The 19,080-nt window shown below is 50.3% G+C and overlaps 1 protein-coding gene and 1 long non-coding RNA gene across 2 annotated transcripts; one reads left to right on the forward strand and one right to left on the reverse strand.

The window, feature by feature from the left end:
* Positions 1–11: 11 nt before the first annotated feature.
* On the forward strand, positions 12–4,518 carry LOC310900826. The gene is made up of 2 exons (XR_014585407.1): positions 12–150; positions 400–4,518. It is a non-coding gene; the product is annotated as an uncharacterized lncRNA (long non-coding RNA).
* Positions 4,013–19,078, reverse strand: TMED10 (transmembrane p24 trafficking protein 10). Its single transcript, XM_083839411.1, has 5 exons — positions 18,765–19,078; positions 15,514–15,634; positions 10,704–10,777; positions 6,548–6,674; positions 4,013–6,259 (listed from the first exon to the last, which is right to left on the reverse strand). The coding sequence occupies exons 1-5, from the start codon at positions 19,008–19,010 to the stop codon at positions 6,138–6,140; spliced, it is 690 nt and encodes a 229-aa protein (XP_083695537.1). The 5' UTR covers positions 19,011–19,078; the 3' UTR covers positions 4,013–6,137.
* Positions 19,079–19,080: the final 2 nt, after the last annotated feature.

Raw genomic sequence — 19,080 nt, forward strand, 5'->3', positions numbered from 1 at the left:
CAGCGGGAGGCGCCGGGCCTGGTCACCGGCGGGCCCTGGGAGCTGCCCGGTGGCACGGCGACAGGAGGGAGCGAGCCGCCTGAGGGAGCCAGGACGGCGCGGCTGTTGCCTTAGCTCTTCCTTCTGCTCAAACACACCTCACAGAGCACGGTGAGAGGAGATTTCTGGACGCCGATAAAAATAACAAGTGTTTCCCAGCTTACATCCGTCAGCCGCTTCCCTTTTCACACACTTAACAAAACGTAAGAGTGTTCCTTACCCGGCCGCTCATGGTTCGTGACATTTTGAGGAAAAAGTGGAAGCTGCATAAATAACGTTCTAGACCCCGCTAACCGCTCTGTCGGAAGGAAGCATTAACAACCTTAACCTCAGAGAAATGATTTATTTATTTTTTTATAGGTAATGTACGTCATAGCAATGTCAGTATTTTGTTTTCGAAGTTCAACAGTCATAACCACAGAGCAGAAAGCAGAGTAACGACAGGGAACGTCCCCTTGGGTTACCTGGTCCTGAAGTTACCGGAGACTTCAGGAGCTGAGGCACGTATCCGTAAAACCAAGCACGACAAAGCTGGCTGGCTTTTATCTCCACCTTGAGAAGAGGCCGTGGTGCTCAGTCGGAAATGAGGGAGGTTCCTTGCAACGCAGTACACGTTATAGAGCCGTTCGGTATTTCCATTATAAGCACCTGTTTTAAAAGTGAACTATTTGTCCAGCAAGGTTTATTGGTGTGCATCGTAACTATTTCCATACAAAGATGTCATTCTTCCAAGCAGCAAAAATGTTATTTCAGTTTGAGGGAAAAAAACAAAAACAACTTACCAGCTTACAGGAACACATGAAAAAGGCTCAGGTGTGTTCTGCTAAGTAGCATTCGATCCCTCCACCATAAAGGGAGTACTTGGCAAAATGTGATGTGGACCAAATAAAAAAAAAAATCAATGCCAAAATCTCATGGAAATGGGATTAAGGAGTCCGGAACAGCTGTAGAAAACCAGAAGACTAATTGAAAAAGTCAATGTTCATTTTTTCTGTGTTCGAAAAGTAGAGTTATCGTGTCCATCATCTGCAATATCACCCACAGCCTTCCACACACTGATGCTCACAGCAGTCCCTACAACACGTTTAGCCACCCCACACACTTTTCACTTCACTACACTTTAAAAAGTCATGCAGTAGGTCTCACAGCAAGATGCACTTAAAGCAAGCAACAGATGCTGCCCACTGAGGTTCATTGGAATGTGGATGGAGAACACGCACCCAAATTCACATTGAATTTTTCACTCAGCCTTGAAAGCAGCCATGTGATCTGGAGGCAATATGCCGCTCCGTCTCTTGCAAAATCTTGCTGAAGGACGACTTTGGACTTTCAGAGGAATACTGTCATTTATACCATAGTGAATATCAGTTTAATCCAAAGATGTTATTAAGGGTTTTCAGCAGCCAAGGCAGTACATTAATTACATTACTAACATAAGGAAAGTACAGCCCACACTGAGAAGGAAGAAATGAAAAGTCAGCTGTGTGGTTAATTGTAATTAAGATGACAACACAATGATATTCCAGTTAAATACGTATACCAAATATCATACACCTGAGGGAAGATTATCCAAACGATACTCGGGAAAAAAAAAAAGAAAGAAAGGAATGAGCAGCTGGTATGGAAGGAAAAAAAAACCTAGAGGGTAAAGCTCTGCAGCAAACCAGACTCGAGTTGCAGTGTAGTGTAGTTGGAGAACACAAACATGATCTGCTCAGCAGATGTAGGAACAGTGTGCCCTAAAGAACCAGGAGAACAGTTCATCTCATTAAAACTAACCAAACCGCCTGGTGCAGCTTATGCGAAGATCACATCATGTAAATGGTTTAAAAGCTCTGGGGAAAAGTTCCTCGGGAATGTCAACTACGAAAGGAAATCGAGTGACAGAGGAAAGCACAGAAGTGAGACTGAGCTATGCAAGAGTGGTTCTGTCCCTGCCTTTTTTTTTGAAGAAGTTATTCAACATTTTACTGTAAAACCCTGAAATAAAACAAGTCAGATACGTCCTCCTGGATACGGCAGCTTGCTCCAAAGATGAACTAAGCAAACAATCCTCACAGCTGAGATCACCAGTACAGATACCTGGAGATCACGGGTCCTCTGACAGGCTATTTCAGCGAGCTGGAAATGCAGAAGGCTGAGGTAATGCATTTAGTTTGAGGTGATAAACCACCACCTGCAACATAAGGGATAACCAAGCATCAACTACCAGCGTTTTGCTGAAAGTCTGTCACTTCAGCTGCAGCTGAAACAGGGCAACCACCCCTGGCTCCTTTCAGCGCAAACAGACCTCCAGCACAAAGCAAAACAGGCTTCTAAAGGCAACACAGAACGAAGTATGTTTGTGTTGCAGCAAAAGCTTGGGCTCATTGGTCTCAGGCTTACAGGAAGGTCCAGGAAATGCCAACAAGCAGTTTTTCCCAGAGTCACCAGACCGACATCAGTGGTTGTTCGGGGTAGGAAGAACAGAACGAGCAGATAGGCCCAACAGAAGTTGTTCAGGTGGAGGAAGGGCAGCAGACAGCACAACCAACCCTGAGCTGCTACACATTTCACTGACCCAGTTTTTTTTTCCTGTGAAAGATGTATCCAGTCCAGCTTTGTGCTCTCTCCTTCCCACCAAGAAACCTTAAAGTGACTTACGGGAAGCTCATTTCCAAAGATTTTTCTTACTTCTGGCAAAACTGTCTCCAGCCACAGCAAGACGAGCCCAGCAGAGGGCACAGCTAGAGAGATGAGACAAATGCATTAAATGGATTTGCAGTGGGTAAGAGAGAACAGACTACTTTCCCAGGATCTTTGCTGGAGGACCTTATGAAAACCAGAGGCAGGAATCCCCTAATGACCTTGCCAACCGGTTGGCAAACTAGTTTGAGTCAAAAGTCCCTCAGCAGCTGCTCCACCGTTAAACGCACTGATCTGCCAGTTCGGAGGCAGCGCAGGTGTTGTACACTCGGGTTGTTTCTCAAATATCTGACCGACTTGCGAGAAATGAGCAACAGAGTGCGAACTGCTCGTCTCTCGAGGCACGCACACGCAGCGCAGCCAGGCTGACAGCAGGAGGGGAGCACACAGCGTTATACCTTACTTAGGAATGCTCACACGCTGTGTGAGCGGTGCGATAATTAAATTGTTAGTCACATTGACAAGTGGGTGGAAGAGGCTGGGTACGTCTGATGCCATTTGCTACAGGCAGTTACAGATTTACCAGCGATGCATCTGTCACACACAAGGATGGGCTCAGACCCAAGTATTTGTAACAGATCAAATTTTGCCCGTTTCCCAGAAGTAAAATGGAACGAACACAGCAGCTCCACATCCGCAGCGCAGCTCAGACCCACCTCCAACCTACCTCATGAAAACAGCTGTACGATTTCACATGCTCAAGTATTCATCCATGCAAGAACTTGCAGACACTGATCCTTATCCAAAGATCTGGGAATTCCCGCTCTCCAAACTCTCCCCGGTAACACTAACTAGTTATGAAGCTCTCGCACGGCCTCAGCTCTGCTATGTGCCATCTCACTTGGTCCCTGCTTGACACAAGGATCACAGGCTCAGCAGAGATTTGGCAGCAGCAGTAGGTAAATAGCAAATCACTCCCTTCACTGAGCATCTGTGACTCGCAAAGGACAAACTCATCTTCGTGACAATTTAAATCTTCTTCTAAAGCACGAAACTGAAAGTAATTTGATTTGTCTTAATGAAGTAAATTCTCCCTGGGAGCTGGCAGTGAAAAAAAAATAATAATCAAACCTTCTGCTTTATAGCACCAGCACTATTTCACTATTGCCAAGCACAAGACAAATTGGTAGTCTCAAGACCCCTCGATGTAAAGATGATTAGGAAGAGTGGAAGGGAAAAAAAATAAAAAAGGAAACATGCTAACTTCTAGTAAAGATGTTTTTTGGAATGACCATCACTGGCTGTGTCAACCCCACAAAGAGAACAAAGAGGACAAGACTCAGACAACTGAGGTGGGTTGTTTTTCCCCAAAGCAATTTTATTTGAGAAAATTGACAAAATTCCCCAAGCAGTCATTACAGAGAAATCCGTTAGTCCCCCACATCTGTTCCCCAGTACCCACACCGGTACGGTGAGGACCAAGGCGCAACACCAGAACGATGATACTGTAACAGTCACCTGGAGAACGTAAGGCCTCACCACCATTTTTGAGATAACGGTGTCTTCATACTCCAAGAAGGACGGGGAGAAGATAATCACGACGGACAAGATGGGGAAGGCCCCTTTCTTGTACTGTCTTTTCAATTCATATAAAAACAAAAGCAAAAACCTTAACAGATCTACAGGCTTCAAACTGTAGGACCTAAAACTACCTTCAAATGACTTCTGTAATTCAGTCCTGTGGCATCACTGCTGTTCTGCAGCGTTAACAGCTTTCAAAAATGTACAAGGATCAAGGGAGAGGAGTGGATCTGGATTCTTAATATGGCTTTATTAAAAAAAAAAAAAGAAAAAGCAGTATAAGCACTTGCCAGTGAAACTAACAACCTCAGGACCTTGGTGATGGCAAAGGAGCAACAAAACACTAACGTTTTTCGATGACAGTAAGTCATCTTTTCACCCTCTCCCATAGCCTCACCCTGGCCAACCGTTTTCCCCCTGGCAATAGATCAGATTCAGGCTGTCAATTATTAACGCATGCTTTTTTTTTTTTTTTCCAAATGGTAGGCTGGACCCAGGGCCATGATAACCTGTTCCCTAGCCAGAAGGGTCTAGGCACGTGAGACCAGAACGCTGTGCTGCTGAACCGTTTGCTCTGAAGGAATGCAGAGGAGGTGAAAGAATTTTAATCACTGCCTAAAAACTGCAGTAAGTAAGTTCAGAAGTTAACCTGCCTGTTTTTCCCCAGCCTGGCTTATTCATTGTAATTCCATCTGGACTGCTGAGGAACCGCGAGGCTGCTTGCTCTCTCTGCAGTACCGCACAGAAGAACAATTCTGTTGAGGGCACAGTTCCGACCCCCTTCAGATGTAGCATTAGCCTATTCCAACCCTGTACTGCTTTTCAAGATCATCCGTGTTCTTCCAACAACTCCTCTGCCATCCTTCAAAGCACCCCTTGCATCCTCAGACCTCAAAGCAGGGTACAGGCCTTCATGCTTCACATTAACAGCAGCTCACCTTGCTTTGAGGTCTCAGGAAATGAGATTCAGCCAGCTGCCTGCTGAATAAACGTTACACTATTAGCTGAAAAAAGTCTCCTGCTCAATTTAAGATCAAGTTCCCTAGCATAACCCGCTCCTATTTGCTCTGTGACTGTATCTGACTGAGGCCTTCTCTCTGCACGAAAGGTCGCCACTGACTACGGCTTTCAGGAAAATTGCTGCATCATTTCAGGACCAGAGAGGCAAATCCAAGACAAACACCTGGAGTAAGGGCAGGACCACGGCTGGACAGCCTATCTGAGCAGAGCAGGGGTCTCCTTTCCAAGCTCAAGCACATTACAAAGCCCTCCTTCCAAGGCTCCCCTTCCTCCAGGCCGAACCATCGTATGCTCAAGTGCCTTGACCCATCAGCTCCCACAGGGAGAAACACCAAGGTCCACAACAGGGACCAAACCTCGGATCCCCCTCTCCTCAGGCTTTGCTGGAATGGTAAATCCAATTTCTTTGCCCTCACCTTCGTTTGCATGAGGCCTAGATCCCAGCTGGTCAGAACAGGGAATCCCCCACTCTGCCCCGGTGCTGGCTGCATGGCACCTACAGAGCTCAGCAGGACCAAGTGGCTCAGAGGAACACCACAGTCACAGACAGATGGGAGACATCATCAAGATTACAAAAGGAGAACAGACAGCGCAAAAAGCTCGCTGCAGCTGTCATGGAAACATTTTTTATTTAATCACTGCCCCAGGAATCCCCAAACCCATCACAAGCTGCCCCACCCTCAACATCCAACAGGATTTCTCAAGTCCCCGGTTGCCTCCAACTTTTATGCTCCCCTCCCCCTTCGGGGTCCAAGTTCCTGCAGAAAAGCTCCAGTCAGTGGGTATCATCTGTGAGATGGCTCCGGGGGGCCACGGCTGGTCCCAGCGGTGTCCAGCTGGGTCTGAGAGGAGGGGGAGGAGGACCTGTTCCTTTACTCAATCAGTTTCTTGGCCTTGAAGAAACGACGCAGGTAGAAAACCTGCCAGGTGGCCAGTCCGATGAGACAGCACATGGAGAAAATGCTGAAGTACAGAACCCGGGTGTTTGTCGATTCTGAAAGAGACAACAAACCATTGCTTGGTAGCGTAACATCACAGGAAGCTCCTTAAAATCCTGGGAGCCTTGCCCTCCTCTCTCCCCACCCCTGCGAAACGTCAAAGGCAAGATGTCAAACACCATGAAGGCAAGGGCACCCAAGCACCAGCGGTACTTGAGAATAAACGCAGAGGGAACAAGGTGAAACTTTGGTTAATGGACGACATGAAATGGTAAGATTAATTCTCATTAGGAATGGAGGCAGGAAGAAATGGTTTCTAGAAATGGGAAACAAGACTCTCTTACCATTCGTGTCCCTCATCTCTTCCTCTCGTTTCTTCATATAGGCAAAGTCATTCACAATAGACTCTGAGAGATCTTCCAGCCGCCTCAGTTCTACCTCCAGAGGCTTCAGCTTCTCCACTTTAGCAATCTACAAAACAGGAGAGTCAGGCAGTCACTGAACCAAAACCAAAAGCTCCTACACGGGCTTTTACTGCCAGCTTGAACCACTCCTTCTCACACACTCCAGATCTGGGGCATCCTTCCCCCTCGGGAAACACCTCTACGAGCCAGAAACTCCCATTGCATAAAACACTATCGCTTCTCCCACCTGTTTGCTGAAGCACACTTAGGTCTACCCCTCCTACTCAACGGAGGAGCTCAGTATGCATACACGCACATTTCTTCCATATTCGGCCTAACGTTAGCTTGCTCACAGTTGGCTTCTGACGAGTGGGTAGAGGAGCTTGCCACGTGGCTACACCTCCAGTGAACAGAAGTCACAGCCCAAGAGAAAGCGATTTTAACTTACATGCGTGTGCTTGTATTGCTCTCTGTGCACACTGGATGTTAGCACCGAGACTCACTTGGCTAAACGTTGCCCCAGAAAGTCAGGGCAGCCTGATCCCGACTGCAGCGGTTCGATTACACCCACAGGAGCTCGGGGTTTGTGAATGGAGAAGCTCAAGGCCAGCACATGCTCCTGGCAGGGCTGTGCAGCTCCACAGCGCTGCAGCTGCCTCAAGCCGCCAGATGCCGCTGTTGGAATACCTACGGGATGGGCTCCACTTGAGCCGGTTAGGTAAAAATACGCTTCCCTTGTAAAAGCTGGTTTTATAAAGACATCATTTTTCGTGCGGATCACGCAACCTGCAAGTCATGGACTTGTATATAAAAGAAAAATCTACAAGGAATTCAATTAGAGAGCACACTCCGTAACAGCAACTACTTCAAGTTGAGCGTATAAGCACATGTCCCTGCCCTGATCCTGACCATAACCTGGCTAAACGTTATGTAAAATCTGTGACAAGGACATTTCTAACTGCATTTCCTGCCACTGCTGCAACGTAGGCTTTGGATAACCCTGGTTCTTGCACAGAATTTGTCACTACCACGACTGACAGGCCGGCCCCCGCCAGGAAGCCAGACTCCGTGTCCTGAGGTAACGCAACGCAGGGAAGACTCGCTACAGAAAACACTGAGCGCTTTCAGCCCAGGCTGGCCGTGGAGCACGGGTCTCCCCACGATGACTCAGAGAGGAGGCCTGGGAGGCATCCCTCAGCTGTCCAGGCCCCTCCGGCAGGCAATAGGTGGCGCTCCCCGAGCGGGCATCCTGCAGCACTGCTGAGGCTCTCAGAGCCAGGACGCCGCTAGCTGAAGGGTCTTCGCATGGCACACGTCTCTCGGTAAGCAGCAGGCTCTGGAGCAGTCATCTGAGTGGTTTTATGCTGAGGTGAGCTGTATATTAAATCTGCCAGCACAGCAGTGTCAGTTTGGAGCGCACGTGCGAAGAGGGCGTAGGAAACGCGAGGTTAAAACCCTCCCGCTTTCTAGTCAAGAGGCTGCACTGACAAAACTCTGGCCAGGAAGCACATCTGCCAGCAGATCTCTGCTAAAAAAAACCTAGCACCAGCATGAGCGTGCCTATGGCCTGGACTCTGCTGACACAGCTATAGCAGCAGGTCTGTACCAGGGACAAGGGGTCAGGGACCTCTGCTGACAAAACAACCCTGAGCTGACTGGCTCCGTTATCCTCCTGGAGGGCACTTTTCCATATCCACAGGAGGCCTGAAAGGCTCCCCTGGGAAAAACTCTGGCTTTTCTGCTCCGTCCTGCATCCCTTCAGCTGCTTTTAATAGGTGTAGCTAGAAAAACGCGACAGCCAATTTCAGTCCTGCGTGTACTCTCACACACACACCCTGGACTTCTCTCAGCCCGAGTGAAACCAAAGAGCACTGCTGCTCCAAGGCAGTTCGTAAAAAGCCCACTGAGCCTCCGTGGTGGTGGAACACCACGATCCTGGAAGGCAGAAGAACATCCGTACCAAACAAACAGCTGAGACAACAACTCCACTGAGCTTCTCAGGGGCCACTTAAAGGTGCATCAACGCCTAGCTAGCACAGAGAGAGACTGTAGCCAAGAACTGGCAAGGAGTTGCTCATCCGGAAAGGAACTTAGATCTCCAAGCCTTCTTGGTGGCCTCTGAAAAGTCCTTTCATTCCTACTTACTGACTGAAGAAAGGCGTATTTCCCCATCCCAGAGAACTAAGGTCCGTCACTGCCATGCAGCGGGTCAGTAAGATTTTCTAACCTGGATCACTCTCCCAGTTCCTCTGCTCCAAAAACGTCTGCACCTGTGAAAGTTTCTGAAGCCAGACTCAGACATCATCCCTCTTCTCACTGCCCATGTCCACGCACAAGCAGGACAGTGTTACTGCCCCTAATTCAACCCCCTGCATCAACTCTTGTAGGAGTTCAACAAGAACCACCGGGGGGAGGACAAGTCACTGCTGGCTCAGAGGACACAAACAAAAGGTTCAAAAAGGCAGCAATTCCAGGAGGGAAATCTGGCAGCAGCCTTCCCCCTGAGGCTTTACAACAACCTGTCAAGTCCTAAAACACAAGTACTCTAGCAACCTGGGGCAGAGGGTGAAAAAAAGAAAAACCACTACAAAACAGTGTGACTAAACATCAGTAGCAGCTTTACAAGCACTCGGTGGGTTCGAGTCCTTCACAGACACACTGCTCAACAAGGCTCGACACAGCCTGTCCCTCAGAGGTCCCCACAAGGCAAGGATGCTTGCTGGCAGCGCCAAGATCTCCAACCAGGTGAGACTGCAGGTCTGAATTCTTCCTTTCCTATGTTTGTCCCTGGACCTTCTCCATTGGTAGAGCTACACTGGGGACAAGAGTAACGCGTACTTGTTTTTATTCCCAGACAGGTGTATCAGTACAACCAGCGGGTTGTACCAAGTTGTTCAAAGAGAACCTTTCTGCAGAGGGACAATGCTGCTAGGTAGCTCTATGATAACGTAACTCAGAGTATGCTGCAGGGCTGATTTAAAGAGACGCTGTAAATGCAGTCACCAAACTCCTCCCAGTTACACTCTCAAGGGTCACCACGTGAGATTTCACCATCTTGTAATCCTCCACCAGCTGGTTTAGCCAGAGAGCTGGCCCAACAACTGCTTTGCTCTTCCCCAACCCCAAGCAGTTTTTCTACTCTTCACGTACAGTGACTGTACTGACGTAAGCCATGGAGGAACAGCTAGCGCAAAGTTCAGAAGGATATCAGAACTCCAGCATGCCCATCTGAGAAATTCATTAGTTCTCTAACCACCACCATACGTGGTCTCCTCTGTTGCCCTTTTCTCCCTAAGGCATCTCCCATGCTGGTTTAAGCAGTGGGCAGAGCAGGAATTTGCAGGAACCTTTCTCCTCTACCAACTCTCAGGCTCTGCTGGGGGCTGCTCGACCCCAAATTCTAGCAAGCCAGAAGCACAGCAGCAGCCATCAAAACTCGGCATCCAAAACGGCCAGACTGCCCCAGCCACAAAGCAACTGCTATTCCTCACAGCTGCTCCTGGGTCTAAGGAAGCTGTGTCCTCCCAAGACGGAACGTTCAGGGTTTTATGCCTGTTCCCAATGTCACGCCTTCAAACCAAATACACATTTCACACCAACTACTGTTCTGCCAAATAGCTTTACACTGATATATTGCCAGTTCTTAGAAGTGCACAAGCACCGTTTCAGGGCTGTCAAGCCAACACATCTTCCAGTGAGGAAGGCAGCAACAGTAACGATGCAACTTGACCTTTAGGAGGATCTGACGTTAACCTAAAACACCCTCAGCTGCTGGGGCACGGGAAACTGCACATCTCGGTATCTTGTTGCTTGTAATACCTATGCCCAGAAGCTGGGTCACGCTGTCCTGGCAAAAATAAAAATAAAAATTCACACATTAGGCGCCAGTTCCCAGAGCCCAGAACGAATTTCAGTTGATATTTATCTTTTTTCTTTCCTGCCCTAGCAGACAAAGCTTCACTGGAACTGCAAGTTGCAGACAGGCTTTCATCACCGCTGGGAAAAGAGCTTCCCATCATGAGCCCCAGATCTACAAATAGCATCACGTGAGTGCTGGGAAAGGGGAGTCTGAGGCGCAGGCAGCCAGGGGACATACCTCCTCGTAGTTCTTTGCTTCGACTCCATGCTTCATATCCAGAATCACGAGCTGGTCCGGCATCCTCCCTGTTCCTGGAAGCATAATGAAAGGATTCATTGTGCAAAACGTTCAGCCTGCCAGGAAATCACCAGCTCTCTCCAGCGCTGAGGAAGGACTCACAACATCCCTCCCCTCCGTGTCTGCAGCTAAGTGCGGAGGCAGCACAGTCCAGCCTAAAAATACAGAGGCTTCAGAATAAATCCTGGCTGAGGGAGAGCCTCCCAAAGATAATGGGAACAAGCTGTAACCAAAAGTGCTAAGTGTGTGTAGGATGCAAATCACTGTAAAAACTGCAGAGGACCAGAAGATGAACACCAGCTGCTATGAGACAGGCTGGCTAAAGTCACCAGGGGGACAACTCTGCAAACTGGGAAGCCCGTGTTCCTCCTCGCAGGAAGTACACCAACAGCCACCAAGGTTACTGAGGTTGGAAATGATTTTATATTTAGAAAAGAAGAAGGAAAGCTGCTTTAATTGAGGAAGGCGGCATATGGGGACTAGCGATCCTCACATGCTGCAGTATCTGCAGAAACGAAGGCAGCATCTTTACTGAAGTATCTTTTCAGGGAAAGAACTGACCAGACCCACGGGTCCGAGACCCACGTTGCAAATGCAAACCCCGAGATGTCAGGAGGCTTGTTGGGAAGACACCCCGGCACTTCAGAGAACTGCTGTCTGTAGCCACATAAACAGTGAGGGGGATAAGGGTGCAGTCAACAGCACAAGTATCTTTTGAGGCTGTGGCCCCTTGCTGGGGAAGCCTATAGCTAATTACTTTTGTTTGTTTGTTTTAACTGCTACAAACTTTCATATGTGAATATGAGAATATTCACAAGAGGAGGAAAAAATGTCTATGCATTTAAGACACTCTAAAGAATGCAGCACATCAGCTGACCTGAGCATCATATTGCACTCTACCACCCACCAAGGAAATCTCTGTACACAACACATTCCCAAACCCCAGCACTTCGGGGCATGCAGTTGTCCCCAGCTAGCTGCCAGCACCACACAAGGTCTGAATTCACTTACACCACCAACTTCAGAGCTTTCCTCCAGGAGCGTGTCCAATACTCACACTTAGCCCCAGGTAGCTGCCAGGCGGACATTCCCTCAGTCCACAAGCAGACTCAATACACAGGTTACACAGGGTCACTCCAGTCAGAGTCAGCAACACATTCCAGATCTTCAAGACAACATCCCCAGTTTTTCTCTCTATCCACTGAACAGCTCTTCCAACAGCAGACTGGAATCACCTCCACCTTCTACTGCTGTCAGAGCAAGGAATGATCTACTAGCAACATCATCCATATCATCTGCACACTGTTTCTTAATTCCTGAGGGATACTGCAGCTCAAAATTCTCATTCGGCCACGTAAAAGCCTAATAGATAAATCAGAATCGGGATTTTTTTTTGTTTTTGTATAGAAGACCAGTTACTGTAAAAATGAACTTAAAACCTAGCACCACTCTTTAACAGACATGTTGCATACAACCACGCGGTGCTCCTTCCTCCAGCCACAAATTTTGGCCACTTTTGCTGCGTATCAGCATGCCTGGAGACTGGCAGGTAGGGCGATCAACAGTAGCTGCAGAAGAAAATGCAAAACACGCGGTTCAGAGAGGGGCTTTTTTATGTTGTTTAAATTACAGCAACTTGGTTGGACAGCTTGAGCTTCCAGGAAGAGCTGAGAAAGATGAAGAGGACAGTGAAGAGGAGAACAGAACTGGAAGGATTCATTTGTCAGGCTGGAGGGGAGAGCTGCCAAGACAGCAGAAAAACAAGAGCTGCTGGGTGCAAGGGGATGGAAAGCAGACATTCTGCAAGAGGTTAACGTTGTCAGAGACCGCCCTGGAAAACCTCAAGCTGCTCTTCTAGAAGATTACTGAGCCCGAGGCACAAGCAGAAGCTTCCTTTAAGCTCATCAGATCCTCAGTGACTCCTTGCACCTCCTGCAGCTGGGGCTCACCAGAGCAGAGCAGATCAGCAGCAGAGTAAAAAACAAACCAAAAACAGCAGTAAGGCCCAGAGGTCTCTAACTAAGCCATCCAGCTGATAGCTACAACCCCCGGGGTCTTCAAGAGATTATCTCATACAAGTACAGAGCTGTTTCCTGGGAGACTAAAGGAGATCCTAATTTGTAAAGTCAATTTAAAAACAAGGTGGTTGAACTGGACGTCAAATTTTTTCACAGAGGAATGCCAGAAAAAATAAGATATTAAACCCCAACTTGGGAAATGTAGGATTATGGAAGGAGCAGAGAGGTAAAGACGGAGATGGGAGAGGGACTTTTAATCAAATCAGGGAGTGTAGCAATAGGACAAAGGGCAATGGCTTTAAATCAAAAGAGGGTAGATTTAGATTAGACATGAGGAAGAAATTCTTTACTCAGAGGGTGGTGAGGCACTGGCACAGGTTGCCCAGAGAAGCTGTGGATGCCCCATCCCTGGAGGTGTTCAAGGCTTTGGGCAACCTGGTTAGTGGCAGGTGTCCCTGCCCATGGCAGGGGGGTTGGAATTAGATGATCTTTAAAGTCCCTTCCAACCCAAACCTTTTTGTGGTTCCATGATTAGGACACAGGAAGAGCCCTACAAAGGGGCGCGCAGGCTATGCTGTTCTTGTCAGAAACTGGCTTATGATGCTAGAGTACGTGCACTTGGGAACAGATCGCTGGTCAGTAAGACAGGATCCTTCCACCCTGGAAGAGGGGAAAAAGCCCATCGTACAAACGTGCACAGCTTCAAGAAGCACTCTAAGAACTCCTTCACTCTCTTAACGTGGACCTTCCACACAGAATCTCCTTCTCACTTCCTCTTCCTCATTTCTGCGGTTAAGGATTGAGAAATCCCAGTCGCTCAGATCTCTCAGGGCCCAACGGCTCTGGGCTTCCTCTACCAACAGTTCTCCTCTTCCAGAGCTCCAACGTCCTCCTTGGCTGCAGCACTACACGTCCTGACCACCTACTTGAGGAAACTACGAAAAAGAAAGGAGAAACGTGGGGAGAAAAGAGAGCTCAGTCAGTTGCCCCATCCCCTTGCTTGCAATAAAGAGGAAACGAGGCACTTCCTTGTGACACGGTTACTTCTTCCACAGCACCTTAACCGAGTCCTGCATTGATCAGGCCTCACGGTGCCACCTCCCTTGCTTCAACATTTCCTTAATATCCAGCACAAGCAGGGGAAATCTGGAGACACCCATCATGCAGTATAAATTGCCAGCAAGGATTATGGGGCCCCTGGGTCAAAAAAGAAACTGGCAGCTTGAAGGACCCTAACGGGAAAGCCTATGGAAGAGGATTCAGCTGCTCAATTGAACAACTCTAGATTTTGGCACTTCAGTCCCCCACTAGTCACTGAGCAGAAGCCGTGCGTACAAGTTTGTTATCCTTGTTGGTACCAAAAGCTCCAGTACAAACTTGCGACACGTCAGGGAAGCCAAGGAGCAAACATTTGATGCAACGAAAAGAGCCACATGGGGCTCTGGCTGGGCAAGAAGCCTCTGGTCACAAGCACTGAAGTAAGAGTCTAGACGCAACTAAAGAAAAAAGCCTCTCCCACTTCAGTGCGTGATCCCATGGAAGCTATGAAAGGGTTTGTGGCACTGTCTGGAGACCTCCCAAACACCCAGGTGTGGGACAGTAAATAGCAGCAGCAGCTCTCCCAGATGAGTCACCAGCGCCTGCATGTCTCGATGCGTTAAGGAGCACTGGGAATCCCTACCTTCGCAGTGAAATAAAAGCAGAACCCTCAGCATTTCGGGTCACTGTCTCATCTGTAAAATATGATAGAAGAGGTTTTACATGCCAGATCCCTCCCCGAACCAAGATAGCCTTCTGTTTCTGGAAAGTTCTCTTCAGCTTGCAAATTACCTGCACCTTCTACACGGAGCAGCGCAGCAACAGATGCTGCCTTTCAGCAGATACGGGGAACGCTGCTAGCGACTGCTCTTCGGGGTCTTTTCGGATAAGACACGGGAGAGTCAGCTCCAGGGAGCAGAACTCAGTGACTGTGAGAAGACGTGAGCACCTACAAGCTTGCACAGGCTCACCCACACCAAACAAGACTGGAAGCCACGTGCTGGCTGCTTTCGGCACATTTGTCCCGAGGATGAGCCCAGGCTCTCGGAGCAGCACATGCGTCACCTCACAGGAAACGAGCCTTGGCGCTCGTTAGGCAACCATCCCTGCAGCACAAATGCAAGGCTGACGTCCCGCTCATTTCCCCTTCCCTTTACTGACTGCTTAGCAGTTGTGGCTGCAAACCACAGCCACGTTCTCCTCCACACGCTGCTAACCTAACGGGACTGCTGCCAAGCACACGTTCTGCAGAGCACATTCCAGCAAATGGGGAGAGATGGGCAGCGATGGGCAGCAGGGGAGAAAGGCCGGGTCCTGGAAAGGATGGCATCGTGCTCCGTCCTGGCTCAACCGCAGGATGAGGAGCATGAAAAGAGCAAGAGAGGCGTGGTTTGCTCCCTGGTACTGCCATTTGCTGCGACTGTGCTGACCTGTGTAGGAGGAACACGCAATCCCCCTTTCTTAGGCCTCTTTCAGAAGAAACCTGAGCACTCCGTACTGCAGCCACAGGGGAATACTTAACTTCCAAATGCACCACAGCAGATGCTCTGCACCGGTGAGATTGTCCACAAACTCCCGAGAAACAGCTTTAAAAGGCAAAACGTTGGGCAGACTACGCTCAGAACCACTGTCCACGCACCTCTCATGCACACGTCCACACGAATTCATCAGAAGCTAGCGGACCTTCCACTTACCCACGGGAAGCTTGCTCTCAAAGCAGGCCTCAAACATGTCATAGTCTTCAGTGGTGAAGGCAAACTTGCCCTTCGTGGCATCCTCCTTGGCGTACAGGATGTGTCCCGCTGAGTCAGTTATCTGTACGAGAGAGAGACGGCGAGGGTAAGGAACGCTCACGCTGCTGAGTTCGGGCAGCACGAGAACTGTTAGAGCTCTCCTGGCCTCCCCTCCTGGATCTGCCACATTCTGATTTCTGCAGTTTCTCCTCTTCTTTGCACCTGTACCAACTCCTCCCCTACGGATCCCCGCCGAGCTGACAAAGTCAGAGTGCCTCTCCGTAACTACTGACACTTAAACAAATAAACAAAACAAATAGAGAAAAAGAAACAAAACCAAAAAAAATGAAAACCAACCCAAAACCGAAAACCACGACGATTTCTCTTCCTCCTATAACCTCTGAATACAGGCTACATTTAGGAACCCTAGCTATGCCAAACTGCCATTCGTTGCCTCCTTTTTGCAAGCAAAATTCAGAAATTCCCATAGCAGCAGACGCAGGGAAGCCTTACGGGACAAAAAAGGCTCATTCCCCAGAAGACGACACGAAGAAGGGTGTATCTGTTACTGCAGAAACGAACGATCAGCGTGGCCCCAAGTTACACAAGGTCTGGGTGCCAAGATCCATAGAAGCTGCCACTTCAGAGGACAACTCAGACTACACAGACAGAATAATGACTGCTTTGCACTACGTCTCTGAAATTACTAAGAATAGGTAAAAACTGTACGAGGTCTACAAAAATGCTTCACCCAAGAATAAAAAAAGGACACACGTTCCGTGGCACAGACTGAGACAATTACTGTGTTCAATTAAAAGGTCCAGCCGCTCGAAATACACTGACCGACGAGCTGGGTGAAAAAATGCAGGCATTGCCATACTGCATGAAAGTCAATAGCCTGCCTTCCCCTGCATTGTTTCCCAGTTTCCCTCAGCAGGTATGTCTGAAGAGCTTGGGAATCATCTCAAAGATACAGAAGACAGAGGTGCACAAAACATTTTGTGGTACAGAACAGACAAATCAGACATTCTCCTTCACTCCATCTTACAACAGAAAAACAACTGTGCAATCTACAGCCTTGTTTCCCCGTAAAAGAGACATATGGAAAGACTAGGTACCCAAAATGATTTTAGGGAAACACTCCTTTACTTATTTCAACACCTAATTAACTCCCTGCCACATGACAGCACCGAGACCATCCACTTGCTCATATTTGGAGCAGATACAGGCTTTTGCATGGATATCGAGAGTTGCTACACTAGGCAGGAAAAATAATAAAGGGTATAAATCCTGCAGCCTTAGGGCACAAGGAACAAACTTCCTCTGCATACCGATTACTCCATAACTGTGCGTTACAGGACCTGCAGTCGCTGCCCCGGCGCCATACGGCATTTGGCTGCACCTGAGAACACCACGGAGCCTCCGCTGCAGCTCCCTCTCAGAGCTCCACCTGCGTCCGAGCCGCGCACAAATGGGAGCGCGCCACGCAGCCGGGCACAGGCTGCCTGCACCTGGCCGCGCCAACACGGCACGCATTCTGTCACCACGTGCTGCCGGTTAGCCAGGACGCCTGCCTGACTGCACATCTGGGCCGGCACTGGGCTCTCAGCGCCAAGCTGTGGCGACAAGAACACGGCAAAGAAAGCCCTCAAATGCCCCCGTTGTTTTCAGCATTATTCCCTCAGGGCTTTCTAGAGAGCAGAGCTAATCTTTAGCTAGAGGATATTGCGCTGCTTGATCTGGTTTTGTCTTTTACAGTTCCAACAGCCTGCTCTCAATCGGGATTTGAGACGGCAAAAGCCGTGCTCTGCTCCCACCAGCACCGAGCGCCGTTACCCGAATCAGCCAAGTTCAGCTGGGCGTGCGGGGGTGGGAGAAGCTGCTAAAAGCCCAGCCAGAACACTTTGCGGGGGAGAAGCTGACCTGAAAGGGATTTTTCATGATATTCAAACGTTATTTACAGTAACACGGTCCTCCACAGACAGGGCATTGTTCGCCCCTGACAAAGAGCCCAGCAATTCCCCAGCCCGCCAGGCCCAACAATGGCACAGCCGCACGTGACCGGGCCCGGCGGGGACGTCATCCGCCCCAAAGGCTCCCTCCTGCAGCCAGCTGGCAGAGCGCGCGGATTCCTCGGAACAGAGGGTGCCACTGTTGGTGTTGGAGCACCACAAACGCGGAGCTCAGCTCGCGGACAGGAGCCGCGCTGAGCGCAGCCAGAATTAACCACCAGCCTCCCACGTTCGGCTGGCCCCATCCCGGGGACCGGAGCAGGCCAGCCAGTGCGGAAGGAGCGAGGCCGCTGCAGGCTGATGTCCAGAGCTACATCTTCCCACAGCAGCTGGGACACAAGGAGAAAGAAGCGTGCACCTAGCCCAGGTGCTGCTGCACTCACAGCAGGCCCAGCGCGTTGGGTGGCCGTACCTGAACAGGAAGATAGGAACCAAGAATGGCATAGGGCGTTATTTGTCCTTTGTAGGCTTTGAGAGTAGCATAGGACATTCACTTAATGACTTTTACATTAAATTGATTTTATAGTTCCAGTAAAATGGAGCACCCATGAGTGTTCTTATTTGGGTATCTGCCTCAGCAGCAAAGCCAGAGCGAGACCAAAGTGTTCACCGCCTCCCTAGGCAAGGCCTCTGTAATGAGGGGCAGTTTTGGAAGAGACTGCGGGGTCAGAGCGGGCACCCAGAGGACCAGGATGCTTGGTAAGGGCCAGACAGGGGCATGTGTTCAACCTGAAATACACGTGCCTTACCAGGCGAAGATTTTCGAGCATGTAAGCTGTGTGAATCTGCCCGTCCACAGACGAGTTCCCTTTTACAGACGACGCAACAAATTAAGAAAAATAAATAAACTAAAAGCACGACCCCAGAAACGGCCCCGTCCCGCCGCAACCGGGGACGGCCGCCGCAGGGCCTCCACGTGCCCGGCTGCGGGACGCCGAGCGGCGGCCCCATTTCCGAGCGCCCCCCTCCCGCCGCCGCGTGCGGGAGCAGCGGGCAGCACCTGCACACCCGCTCCGCGCTGCCCGGGCCCCGCCGCCCCCCGGCCCCGGCCCCCTGCCCCCAAACCGGGCCGGGCCCCGCCGCCCCCCGGCCCCGCCCCGGCCCCGCCCCGCCCCGCGCCACGTCCGGGCCGAGCAGGGGCAGGGGCAGGCCCCGGGGCAGAGCCCCGTGCCGGCCCCGTCCCGCCGCTCCCGGTCGCACCTTGAGGTTGGCGGAGGGCCCGGTGGAGGAGCCCGGCGGGGCGCCGATCTCGTACTCGCCGGTGACCAGCGTGTCGCGGTGGATCTCCTCCCGCAGGCACTTGCGCGCCTTGCCGGGCAGCTGGAAGGAGATGGGCCGCGCCGGGCCGGCCAGCAGCAGCAGCGCCAGCAGCGGGGCCAGCCGGGGAACGGGCACGGCACCGGCGCCGGGCCCGGGGCGGGGGCGGCCGGGCGGCGGCAGCGGCATGGCGGCGGCTCGGGCTGCGACGGGGCCGGCCTCCGCCCCCGCTCCGCCCCACGTGACCGCCGCCGCCTGC

This window comes from Anser anser, assembly GCF_964211835.1.
Source record: "Anser anser genome assembly, chromosome: 5".
Taxonomy (NCBI): Eukaryota; Metazoa; Chordata; class Aves; order Anseriformes; family Anatidae; genus Anser; species Anser anser.

Coding starts and splice junctions, on each gene's coding strand:
- TMED10 (XM_083839411.1), bottom strand. CDS start 19,010: ATGCCGCTGCCGCCGCCCGGCCGCCCCCGCCCCGGGCCCGGCGCCGGT. Junction 15,635..18,764: donor GGCCCTCCGCCAACCTCAAG/GTGCGACCGGGA, acceptor TCTCTCGTACAG/ATAACTGACTCAGCGGGACA. Junction 6,260..6,547: donor AGAGATGAGGGACACGAATG/GTAAGAGAGTCT, acceptor TGTCTCTTTCAG/AATCGACAAACACCCGGGTT.